Below are 12,666 nucleotides of genomic sequence, written 5' to 3' on the forward strand. Positions count from 1 at the left end.
AGTGAGTGAGGTGAGTGAGTGAGTGAATGAGTGAGTGAGTGTAAGTGAGGGGGTGGGTGAGTGAGTGAGCGAGTAAATAATGATTAGCGTTTGTTCACCGGTGCTTTCTGCCGGCTGCCACGGTATGCAAGAGACGGACCGCAGAGCGCGACTGATTTTTCTCCCACGAAACAGATTGTAACGATCATTCCTGGTAAGCTCTATCGTGTGCGCCACAAATGACCCCTGTCAGACACGATTCTTTGCCTCCCTGGATCCCCGAACGCCAGGCCGTTTAAGTGTTTTTTTTTAGAATTATTCATGTAAACGGCTGTTGGCACCACATCAAGCAGTGTGAGTGTTGAAACTATGAGCTTGTTGTGAAACATGTGTGAAACTATGAGCTTGTTGTGTGAAACTTGTTGTTGAAACTACGAGCTTGTTGTATGAAACTAAGTTGTTATGCGAGCTAACTATCTTCATTTTATCACGAAGCACTGGTTAAACGACATTTCAATGGTAAAAACGGTTATATTAACGGTACCTGACATTTCCAGCTGTGCTTATAAAAAATGTGATTATTCATCTTTTTTGAAGACGAGCACAGCTATTTCAAGCACCTCATTACTTTTGAGGATGAGCATGACTCGAAGTGTTGAGTACCTTCAATACGATCGTTAGCACTACATCGTCGTTTACCAGCATCTCCTGATAAATTGAAGGTCATTTACCCAACATAAAGAACTCTTAACTTAAAATGCCGAACAATCAAGAGCTGAAGGCCTTACATTCTTATATCAAGTACACTGATGAGATGCGGAGCATACCACGGCAGCGTTCGTATTGGGCTGACTGTTTCATTTTGCTGTGTTTTTTCTCCATGTTCGGTAAAAACAAATGCGTGTGTCTTGCAAATTATGCTGAATTTTGTTATACAGGCTCTACAACAGCTATGCGTTGCCAATAGGGATATTAACTAAAGAATTCATGCATACATCAAAGTGAAATAGCCAGCACAATGACCCGGGAATATCTGGACAGCTAATGGTGGAAATAGATTATAACAGCCACTTATCCTTACACCTCACGACATCCTTTGCTTCGCGCAGCTCGACAGGTTAGCCGTAGCACTGTTGTTTGATGTTGTTCAGTGCGGTAAATGCTACCAAAAGGCCAGTCACAGTGTCTTGCATTTGTTGCCTTTTAAATGCAAACGAAGACTGAGGGGCGTATGGAATGACACATGACACCTTGCATTATTTCGTTGGGCGAAGAAACTAAACTTTCGAGGCAGACGTCTGTGGTCGCCTTAAAGTACAACGGTGGTGGGTTCGCCTAAAAACTGTTCGTCACTAGAACGCTAAGTCGAGAAATATCAGCTTGTAGGCTGCATGGCATCGACTATTTTCATTCTACACTCGATGCTACGTGAATTTGTAGCATGGGTGATTCTTTGAACAAAAGGTCAAAAAGGGCCCCGCCGACGTGCAACCCTTCATCAGCCGTCATTTAGACACCCAGGGGGTGTTAGACAAGAATCGAACCCGGGGTCACATGTGGAAGTCGGCATTTCGTGACTGTATTATCCCACGCCAAAAATTTGGGATGCATCTCACCATCCTTAACACGCGCTCGAGTGGGGGGTCGAATTGCCCCCCCCCCCCCCGGAAGCTTTTCCTAGAATGACTACTGAAAGGCGCGGCTAAGCGCAGCTTTGCCAAATTTTGCATACTGTAGACAATTGAATAGCGGATCATTTGCCTAAAAAATTGATATGTATCTTGCAAGGTCGCTGACCTATGGCAGGTCAAAGTCAGGCCATGGTTTCAGCGAAGGCAATTTCCATGGAATCGTCCAATCTGATACAATAACGGAGAGTTTGACGAAGCCATACATCTCTGAGATGCTTTCTTAGGCATCACAAGTATTAAATAAGCAAATTACGTTGACCTAAGGTCAGGTATGACGGTAAGACCAAGGTCAAAACCAACCTGACTTTTTACTCTAGGACTTGCTGTATGGGATAGTTTGTGGTGCTCATTTCGAGTTTATTGACAGCAGGGACCAGATTATACGTCTTCCATTGACTTCTCAGAGGTCAGGACAGACCACTGACCTAAGATGACCCGGGTCGACAATTTGTTTTAGGAACATACTGCCTAGCGTTATCTTTGTCGCTTATTCAAATGCAAAAATCAGAGCAGTCTTGTATAATTTTGGTCACCATGACCTTCAAAAGGTCAAACAAGGTCACTAACCTCAAAGGAGCTTGTGACCTTTTGCTTAGAAACAGTTGCCTAGGGTCTGGGGGCAACTTTGGAGACCAACCTGTAATTTGACCTCGTTTGACTTTGTTTGACCTCAAGGTCATAAACTACGAAGCTCAAACTTCGACCCAAATGAGTTCACGTACATGTCAACACACCCTGTAAATATGGTGCCTCTAGCTCTCTTAGTTCCCGAGATCTCAGGGGTCAAATTGCCCGCCACCCCCACCCACCCGAGCGAAGGGTATCTAGCAGGCCACTCGGGCTCGTGTTAATGCTGAAAATGTTACAAAAACGACGTCACCTGAAGCGATGTCGTTACGTGTATGGAGGAATGTCATTGCGCTAAGCATCACATACAGCACAACATATAAGTTGACCTTTGAAACAAAGTGAGCACCGCGCAAACTGGGCATCGTAGACATCAAATAGGGCGCAGTTTCCCCCCCCCCCTCCCCTTTTGGCCGTGATCATTCGGTTGATCATCAAGGTGTTCAGAGGTTTTCCTTCCTGCAGTCCATGGCATCTGTTGTTCTTATCATGCACATTACTGTAGTCGACAGCTCCTACACGGGGCCATGGTGCTGGATATATGATTACATTCTGCCCTTTCCATACCTATGTTCTTCCATTGGCACCGTTTTTCACCGGACTTGTCATGCACATATGGGTACGGCAAGGGTGAAACTTCGTCAAAGTATGTGGGGGGGGGGGGCGAACCTCATATTTGCAGGATAAAGGATTCCAGTATTTCTCCTGGTTCCTCTCTCCAATCCTATAAGCATAAGAGTTGATGTGTCAATAGGGGGGGGGGGGGGGATAATGACTGGGTGGGGTGGATTGGGGAGCATGACCCCCTCAAAAAGATACCGAGTTCCACCCACGGTACATATAACCGCAAACTGGATGTGGGGATCCAATTTGCTTTTCAATGCGCTCAGAGTTGGTCTGCAGCTGATGTGAAAAGGCCAGGTCGGTATACACTGGCACTAATGGAAAATTACTGCGAATGGATGTTGGTGACAAGCTGTATGGACATGAACAGCTTCTTGACAGGTGCAAGGCCGGTGCCTGATGGCTTCTAACCAAGCCGTTACGAAAGCCCAGCCTTTCTGTTCGACGCACTCTCTCAACCGATTTGTTTCTATCAAAGTCACAACGTAAATGAGACGTAGATCATTACCGTCGCATATCAGCCATCACGAGGCTGTCTAGCTTCGCGTAGAGTCATATAGTATGGATATATATATATATATATATATATATATATATATATATGTGTGTGTGTGTGTGTGTGTATATATATATATATATATGTGTGTGTGTGTATATATATATATATATATATATATATATATATATATATATATATATATATATACGTGTATGTATGTGTGTTTGTGTATGTATGTAAGTTACTATAATATATCCCTACATGTGGAGGAAGATAGCCTTGCGATTGCTGGTATGTGGCAATGGTGATCCGCATCTAAGTTACGCTGTGACTTTAATAGAAACGCATCAGCGGAGGGAGTGTGTGGAATATCGAGACAGGGTTGTGCAAACTATATGTACGCACAGAGCAACTGCACGAACGTCTCAGAAAATGGGGGTAGTACCTGTCAAATCAAATTTGAAGCTGATTCATTCCATGCATCTCCATAGGGTAAATGTTCGACATTTTCGAACACTGGATACTGGAAATTCATGGGTGTCATGGCACCCACGCTCTCTCCAGTTTTTACGCCTTTGTATTCTGCCCTTGGATAACCACATCAATGTTGATACGGGCGTATGACTTCGCAGCTTCGATAAATATGGTATCATAAGCGGTCTTTCATATAGATACTCTGTATGATATATGTATATGTCTGTATACTAGTAACTCTGTAGCTCAGCAATGTTTCAACTTGTTCTTTAACATCACGAAGGTATTGCGAGCAACAAGGTTTTGTTCGGTGGCGTCCATGTTCAGCGTTCATCCAAAACAAACCTGCTGACAGAAATTGTCTTTGTCAAAAACTGATTATGCGCAGTAAGAAGTCCGTTACGATACCTCAGCCTCAACGATGTCTCACCCTCAGTCTCGGTGATGTCCCACTCTCAGTCTCAGCGAGGTCTCACCCTCAATCTCGGTGATGCCTCACTTTCAGTCTCAGTGATGTCTCACCTACCTTCTGGATCACTCACCGTGCGTGGTAAAGTAGGTTCTAGTCACTTTTGACGCCCGCCTTCTGCTCCTGACTGAGACGGTCTCCGGGCGATGGCAGCGGCCATGCCAAAGGTCACGTTACAGGGCGGGACGGACCGTGTCAAGCATTACAGTACGGTGGGCTTTGGCAACGAGCTCCTGCCGTTGCCCAGAAATTCCGCGGTCGGATGGTGGGGTCAAGGTTCACGCAACAAGCACTGTTTAGCGTGGGCGCTGATCCCAGAAACCCATCCAATCAAAAGGATCGGACTAAACATGTACAAAAGCTCCCGCTCTCTTTGAAGGGGTGTAGTCAATAAGGTGCTTGGTCTTCAAGGCTTTCGCAACATTGAGATCTAGCCACGTAACTTGAATCACGGCACTGGCGGCAAACCTCAGCACTGCGACATTGCGTGATACCTTACTAGACCAGTTCGTTTAATTTGCAGAGTACATACGGTTGATACCAGGATCGCGAAAATAATCACATGTGGTTTGTTACATTCTGTTACAGGTATCGGGCAACAGTAGTATCACCATGGGTGGGCTCAGAGCTGGTCGGATCGCAACTTGACGGTTATCAACTTACAACTTATGAGAATGTTGATCAAATGCTCTTGAGGTAGAGATATCCGAATGGCCCTCACTGTACGATGCTGGCAGCACAGCCGCACCGCGGCGTACTTTGCCAACCAGCCGATAAGTTTCACGTATCAAAGCCGTACTTCTCGGAGAGGTGTAAGTTGATTTTCATCCTGTCGATTTCGATAATCCCCACACCACAAGAAAAATTTATTCATTATATGGGGCCGATTTATTGCTCTTTTTGGGACAGCAGACCTCCCACGACGCACCCAGTCAAAGTGTGCATGCACGGTGCACCGTGGACAATGTGACTCCCAGGCTAAACTGCACCACCTCGGCGGCGTAGTTGGTGGAGCGCCGGCGCAACAACTGAAAGTTCAGCATTTCAGCACGGGGGATGCAGGATGTTTCTACTAGATCCCCATGGAACATGTTCGATTACTTAATAGTAGTCGATACATGCCTATCAATGCAATGTAGATCTACCGCATTTGAACGCCCTCGAATGCACTTATTGGCAATTGCTTGCGGAACTGCTGGCATGACACCCGCTTGAGCTCAAAGTACATTAACTTTTGCAGGGTGTGTTTATACTTCCTTTACTCATACGTTACCAAACATGTCACGGAAACCAAACTTCTAGTACATTGTTGCATATCTGGGAGATTTCTTGTAACAAACCGAATGCTATGTACTGGACTTTGTTCTGCCGACATCTATTCCCTGGTACAAAATACCTTTAAAGGAGGCATGTCACATGTGCCTTTCACTGATAGACGAGACGCGTTCAGTTTGATGGACAATACCAGTTTCTTTCTAACTCTCTCTGAATAGCTGAGAATCCGGTCTGAGGTAGCCGCTTCGGCTGAAAAACCTCATACGACTCCCTGTTTGCCACTATGAGAGCAATGTTTTCAATGTTTTGCCTTTTCAGCATATGTGTGTTTTGATGTTTTCAATGCACTAATTTGTCAAACTTTTGTCATGAATGCTACGAAACTTGAACCACTTTATTTAGGAAACAAATGTACCAACATAGAGTTATTATCATGCGAATTCAACGAAATGTTATACCAAAGCTTTCATTTCACAGTACTGACGTCATTCATACCAGCAGAGGTGCCGCTTTTAAGCCCGCAGCTCCACAACGTGCCTGTTAAAACAGCTGAAAGTGGTACATCTTGCCAATTACAACTGGCGACGGCCCTTAGCGGAGTCTGCCTTCGTCATGACGACGGCAGACCTGACATCTACAAATGTCGCGGGCTAGTGCCACAGTCTGTGCAACCAAGACAAAAAATAGGTGTGCTGCGGCAACAAAATGATCACTGGTGTAATTCTGCTCGATAACATAACTCATGTGTGCGCAAAACATGTGCCATGACCATCGCGCATCCCGCACAGTTTGAGAGCTCCCATACAAGCTGGTCTTATCCATATGTGTATCCCTTCAGCGTCGACGTCCCAAGATGTTGGTCATCTGCGCCTTGGCACGTAGGCTTACGAAAGATGCAGTAAAAAGCGTTCAGGACATTTCACTGTCTTGACCAGGAAAGGATGTCACGATTCGAAATGAGTGAACAGTTCGGTGCATTTTTTTGGTGGAAGCGGCCGCCATTTGGACTACGGTGTGTAAGAGTTGTATTATTTAATACGCAACGGAAGAAATTTTACGGAAGAAATTACTTAAGAGCGGCTAAAATACAAAAAATCACCTTGCTTTCCACTCGTAGTACATCTCAGTCATTCATTACACAAGCCGAGAGTTGGCAAGAGTTGATTATTTCTACTGATAACGACAGCGGTTACGTAACAGTGCAACTGATCACAATCACTTCGAGGTCAAACTTCGTTGGATGAGAACATGACAGCTTGAATGCGAAGACCGTCGGAATTTTTCAATGAAACTGTGGCATGAGATGTGGGTGCAGTTTGGAGATGGACATAGACATAGGACAAGCGACGCTGATATCAAAGATGTCTGCATTCCGTGCTCATCTTCATGAAAATTAAGGTCCAACGCTGTCCCATTTCCGGGGGTGGCATAATCGCCGTCTCAAGTCATTTGTGCTACCGGAAGTAAATTCGTTAGAGATTCTTGATTTCGTTGCCATCGGTACTGGCTTTCCTAGCCCGGTGCATCAGACATTAATGTCAGGACTCTCCCGCCACCAGATGGTTCTAACCGATGTTGTGTGCTTTCTAAAGATTTGATACGAACCCTTTGAATGGTTGAATTTCTGGGATCAGAGCTCACGCTATGCAATGTCTGTTGTGTGAGCCCTGACCCCTACCACCCGATCGCGCAATTCCATGTCAACGGCGGAATTTGGCGGCGAAAGCTTGACGTGCCGCAATGCTCGGCACGGTCCGTCCTGCCCTCTGACGTCACCTGACCTCTAACGCGACCGCTGCCACTGGCCGCAGGCCATACCTGTCAAGGGCAAGGGCATTGAAATCAACTATGGCATGGCTGACGCCGAGGATGATATTGATCTCAACGCCTCTAGGATTCTTGTGTCCTTTGGCCTCCAGCTGCCTCTGGCCATTCCCAAAATGTAGTAGATCTATTCATGGGTGTTACTGACGAGAATGACGATTCGGAGTTTTGTTAGCGAAGGCTTTACAGAAGAAAGCAGCACGGAAAAGGAGCGGCCACAGGAGTACGTTATCTGTTCTTAACTACATATAGCAATGTCACTGGCAAAAGCTCAGTATCCCTCTGGATCAGAAGGCACCGTGCCCAGTTGTCTTCAGCAAAGGACCCCACCACTATTCGTCAAATGTAATCCGTGCGCATTCATCGGCAGACTGTAAATATCCGTCCCATCTCCAGCCGAGCCCACAGCAGACAGATTCAACAAGCTGTTCAACTCTCTCCCGGACGAATTCATCATTCAGAAGGTCGAGTGAGTGACTGAAGTGACGAAGTGGATGTGCTCGACAGAACCATGGTGTTTCGTTCATCTGTTGTAATTAAGTTGACTGCACTGTAACTGCAAATACATGAATCGATATCCACACCACTTATGTACTATGGTTGCAACACCCGTATATGGCCTAATTGACAAGGAAGCTCACGAAAGCTGTGAGGCACAGACGTGAGGCACTGATTTACAGTTGGGGAAGGACCTGAGGTGCTGGTCTAAACATGCAGCAGAGACACATTAATCAACCCCGTATCAAATCATGTAGACTTTTCAGGTCTTTTTGTGCGAGATATAAAACATGTCCCGCTCGTGTTCATTACAAACCTCACGCCCTCGACGCTGGTCATTTTGTCACATGCTGACCAACACTTCCCGCTTCTCCCTTGGAAACCATCGATATGCTTCTTATCTACCCAGTTACTCACCCACCGCCGGACTTTTCTTTTTCAGACAACGACGTGGCGTCAAGCATATCGTGAGGTCTTCATAGAAGCAGCGAGGCAGAGGCATGCAAAGGCGCTGATTTCCATCAAATATCTAGGTTAATCAGAATTTGACGTGATATTCCGATAACAGTTTCAGGTAGTGAAACTCTATTCTATCCCAAAAATAATGCTCTTTCGGGTATATATCGTCAAATGAATCCAATTGTAACTACAGTTGGTATTACATATACATATATGTATATATATATGTATATATATGTATATATATATATATATATATATATATATATATATATATATATATATATATATACTACAAGATATATACCGCCAGTGAAATGTCGGTCACATGTACACCTTACGTCATCCATAGTTCAAATTATATTTATGTGAGTGTGAATCGCTTACAAAGGCCGCAGCTATGTGTTCTTCATCCGAGCCAGTCTGCACGCTTCCCAACCAAACGAGGGCTTACACTTGGCCGTATGTTTGACTTCAAATCCAAAGGAGCACATGCACGTGCACACAGTTGTGTGTAATTATGATGAGCACCACCAGTAAGCCGAACGGAAAACGCATAATAGGGTGTAGTCAAACTGATCTCATTGGGAAGGAAATACCTGCAACAGAAGGCGCGTGTGACAACAGTCAGTCGGGCCGGGGCCAGGAAGCATCGCTTGCGTAAGCCTGCTGCCCGCTGTCTTCTACTGACAAAACGGGCTTCGCGCCCAATCTGATTGGTTGGTGAAGTTCAGAGTATCTGTAGTACGCTGGCGCAATTATGCAGGCGCAGTCCAGCGGGCCACACCTCTACGTGTGGTGCGCGGTGGCCGGGGGACTGGTGCGACATGGGGTTCCAGTTTGCATACTCGTTCCTTTCAGAGCATCATCAAATAGTCGAATGGAAAAACGCCCAAAGTTGGAGGGCCCATGCCTCCCCCCCCCCCCATCCCCCCCCCCCCCCCGGGGCCATTCCGTTCCCGCGTCCAAGGGCGACGCCTCCGATAGTTCCGATAAACGTTTTCGATGGTTGTCAAAACTTTGCCGAGCAATAATCATGGGCTGGGACCCACTCGCGATCGATGTCCCACTGTCCATGTTTGATCCTTAGAATAACGAACAATAGCTCACAAACTCGATGATGATTTCGGTTTCGCGGGTCGCAGGTCTGAGCCGGTTTCATTATCAGCGTAGTGATCAGCAAGCTTCATAACCGCATCGTTCTCGTGACAGCGTCCTACGTTGGCAACCAGGGAACCATAGAGTCCAACAGCCCCAGACAACGGCATTCGTTATATGAGTAATTCCTCACTATGAATAAGCATGGCAGGAGGATACTCAAGATAGAAGTACACTCAGCACCCCAGAGGCCAATTCTGTATCTGCTTGTAGGTCGCTACCGGTCTGATCATTCTCCATGTTTTCCTTATCATCTGATTTAGACGACAACCCTTGACACGGCTCGTCTCACCTGCAGTATGCCGCGGTCGTCAGCCGTGAGGGGCTTCCACGGTCACCGCGGTTGAGAGGCACCCCAGGGATGGCACACGCCCCCATCGAGGGATCGAGTGTGCTGTACGCTCTTAGCTGTTCAATCTGGTTCGCCACATGTTCCAATGGATCACTGTGACATGGGTCTAGCAAGTGTCAGTACCCGTTGAGAAGCCCATTTCTCGAAGGCAATTGCATGTTTTACAATTGCAATTTCGACGACGTCAGGAATTGCTACTTGAGTGACATATGTTAGTTTGCATCGAGTTAAAGATTCCATGAACTATTTTGCTAGTGTAGGCATTGGTATGCGCGGATCGTTGACACCAAAGGTAGATCATGTTGGGTCATCTATATACATTCAGGTTGCAACTGCATCCTTCCAGAGCCTTACCCGAACTATCTCACACGAAATCACCTAGGTGTTGTGCGACCCCCAGAAGACCGACGGGCTGGGACTCAGACTTAAGGGCGCGACGCTCTCCGGCTGGGACTCAGCCAGATAAATCGCTGCACTCGAGCTCAGACGGATGCACTGACATGAGTTTACCCCTGACTCGAAATTAGACTCAGATTCAAAACAAGAATCTTCTCTCAGACTCAGGCTCAGCTCCTTGGACTCCGGCCATGCCCAGTCCGGAAGAGTTCCATACACAGCGAAGCCACACAACAGCCCACCACTCCTCCCAGCGCTCCAAATCTGCCGAAACCGCACGACCAATGCGGGCTGGGGCTGCCGTCTGCTGTACTCAGGCACCGCAGGGCTGGAGGTTCGAAAATTAATCAAGGGCCTAAGCAGGGGAAAATGCCCAAACCTGCTCCCAAAGTACACCAAAACGGGCTTCTACCCGAATTCGAAGCAGTATGTCCTCATAGTTGTGAGGGCTGGAGGTCGCCTTTCTCTAACTGAATTATGGTGCTGCAAGTCTGGCCGTACTCACCGTTCGGAGGCATCGGTACGTGCGCCTCGCGCGCGCCGGCCACCGCCAGCAGCGCGGCCACCAGCAACAGGCGGCCGCAGGCCATGCTCGGGTCACGGGGTCGCGCTCCGACACCACAGCCGGCGGCAACGGCGGCCGGCCGACTGGCGGCCCGCCGGCGGACGCCACTGACGCCGCGGCGCCGCCGCGCGCGCGAGATGAAAGCGGCCGTGGGTCACGGGTCAGACGCCGCGAGCGACGGCGGGTGACTCGCGCCCGAGGTCAGATGGCGGTGTTGCGTGTCAGGCTGATGGAGCGTGGTGCTGAACGTTGTTCAGCTTCTCAATATCGTCTCTTTTGCTTTAACTGGGCGCTTGGAGTTGCCTTTTCGGAATATTCAGTGCATTTGCTGCTGCGGCCATACGAAATGCTGCCTGAAACCGGTTCGCTAGAGATGCAGCGGGGGTCCTGCAGAAGGGTGCGAAACAGCGCCGGCTGGAAGATCCCGTAAACAACTGATACGAACACGCCAGACAGCGTCGTGGTTATTAACAGTCTACTATTGTTCTTTGGAGGACACGTACTGAAACCGAGAACAGCCCATTTACTTTTGCAAGTTAGGAACCATAAAAACAAGAAAGCACCAGGGTGACAGAGGAAATGCGACGTCTCCGAAGGTCCCCTAATTTAAATTCGCTATGGCTAATTTGCTACGTGGTGCGTGGAGATTTGATTCGTATCAAACCAAAACAGCATTGAATACGGGATGCTTGCAAATGAACGGTTCTAAAGAGTCCCGGCAACACGTTTCGCCAATGAGCAGTCGAGTAGCCAGCGATCGCACGGTAGTTTACCGACGAGCTCTCGAGGAGGTCCTAAGAGGAAACTGTGTCTACACGCTGAGGAGACTGTGCCTCTGGGGACAGAGTGCGGAGCACGGTACAAGGCAATGCTTCCAAACCTTTCTAGTTCTGATTCCCTTCCTCTCTCTGATCAAGAAGACGCAATTGTTACAAAAACCAAACAACACATCCCAATTGAAGGGAATGTTTCAGATTTGATCAAAGCAACCATCAGATATCATGAAACAAGCTCACTTGTAACTTTTGATATAAATTATAAGTGAAAAACTACTCCAGACAGCACAGTTCTCTGCTTATTAAATACGCTTCTCAATGCGTCATGGTTTGATAACGTTGTCGTACCTGCACAGCATTGATTGAAAGCCAGTTGTTGATCGTTATATCTGGAAATCATGCTCTCGAACGTCAGATGTGAACGCCTCGACCATTCTTTTTCTTTGTCTTGATTGTTGCATTGCCTATGAAGTGAAAGGATTTCAATGACGTTGTATGGCGTCATGAGTGCGAGGTAACTTTGAATTACTGACCCCGAAATACTCTCCTCATTTTTGCGGGCATGTAGCTCAGAAACTAGAGGAACGTAGGCTTTGAGAGGGGCAAGGTTGTGAACAGTACCGGAAAGTCCTAAAGATGGCTTTTTTCAGTTTATAGCCCCATATAAATGTGGAACACATCTTTTAAAGGCGTGTTCCATAGCATGGTACGGTGTTTGAAATTCTGGGCATGTTAAGTATTAAGGTGAATTAAGATAGCCCCCCTAGAGTGTTTATGAACGTGATATTTGTTAAGTTGTATTTTTAATTAATTTCAGTCGCACACCATGCTCACAGAATCGGAATGAATATCACTATGATGGACATGGATATTTGAGCAATATGACTGTGATGAACAACCAATAACTACTTGATTTTGGGACCAAGGTTCGTCACCAAAAAATCTATGAAAAATGCAGGTTATGTAGCAAATATAACGCATGCAATTATTGTAAGGGTTT

At 46.8% G+C, this 12,666-nt stretch overlaps 1 protein-coding gene across 1 annotated transcript in view; it reads right to left on the reverse strand.

Moving 5' to 3' along the window:
* LOC119093947 (relaxin receptor 2) overlaps positions 1-10,954 on the reverse strand; it is a gene marked incomplete in the record, with an annotated part of 147,717 nt that extends 136,763 nt beyond the window's left edge. Inside the window, 1 exon segment of the mRNA XM_037216969.1 lies at positions 10,831-10,954. Coding sequence (XP_037072864.1) covers positions 10,831-10,915 — 85 coding nt within the window.
* Positions 10,955-12,666: the final 1,712 nt, after the last annotated feature.

The sequence above is a fragment of the Pollicipes pollicipes genome, unplaced genomic scaffold, assembly GCF_011947565.3.
Source record: "Pollicipes pollicipes isolate AB1234 unplaced genomic scaffold, Ppol_2.1 Scaffold_4002;HRSCAF=4701_pilon_pilon_pilon, whole genome shotgun sequence".
Lineage (NCBI taxonomy): Eukaryota > Metazoa > Arthropoda > Thecostraca > Pollicipedomorpha > Pollicipedidae > Pollicipes > Pollicipes pollicipes.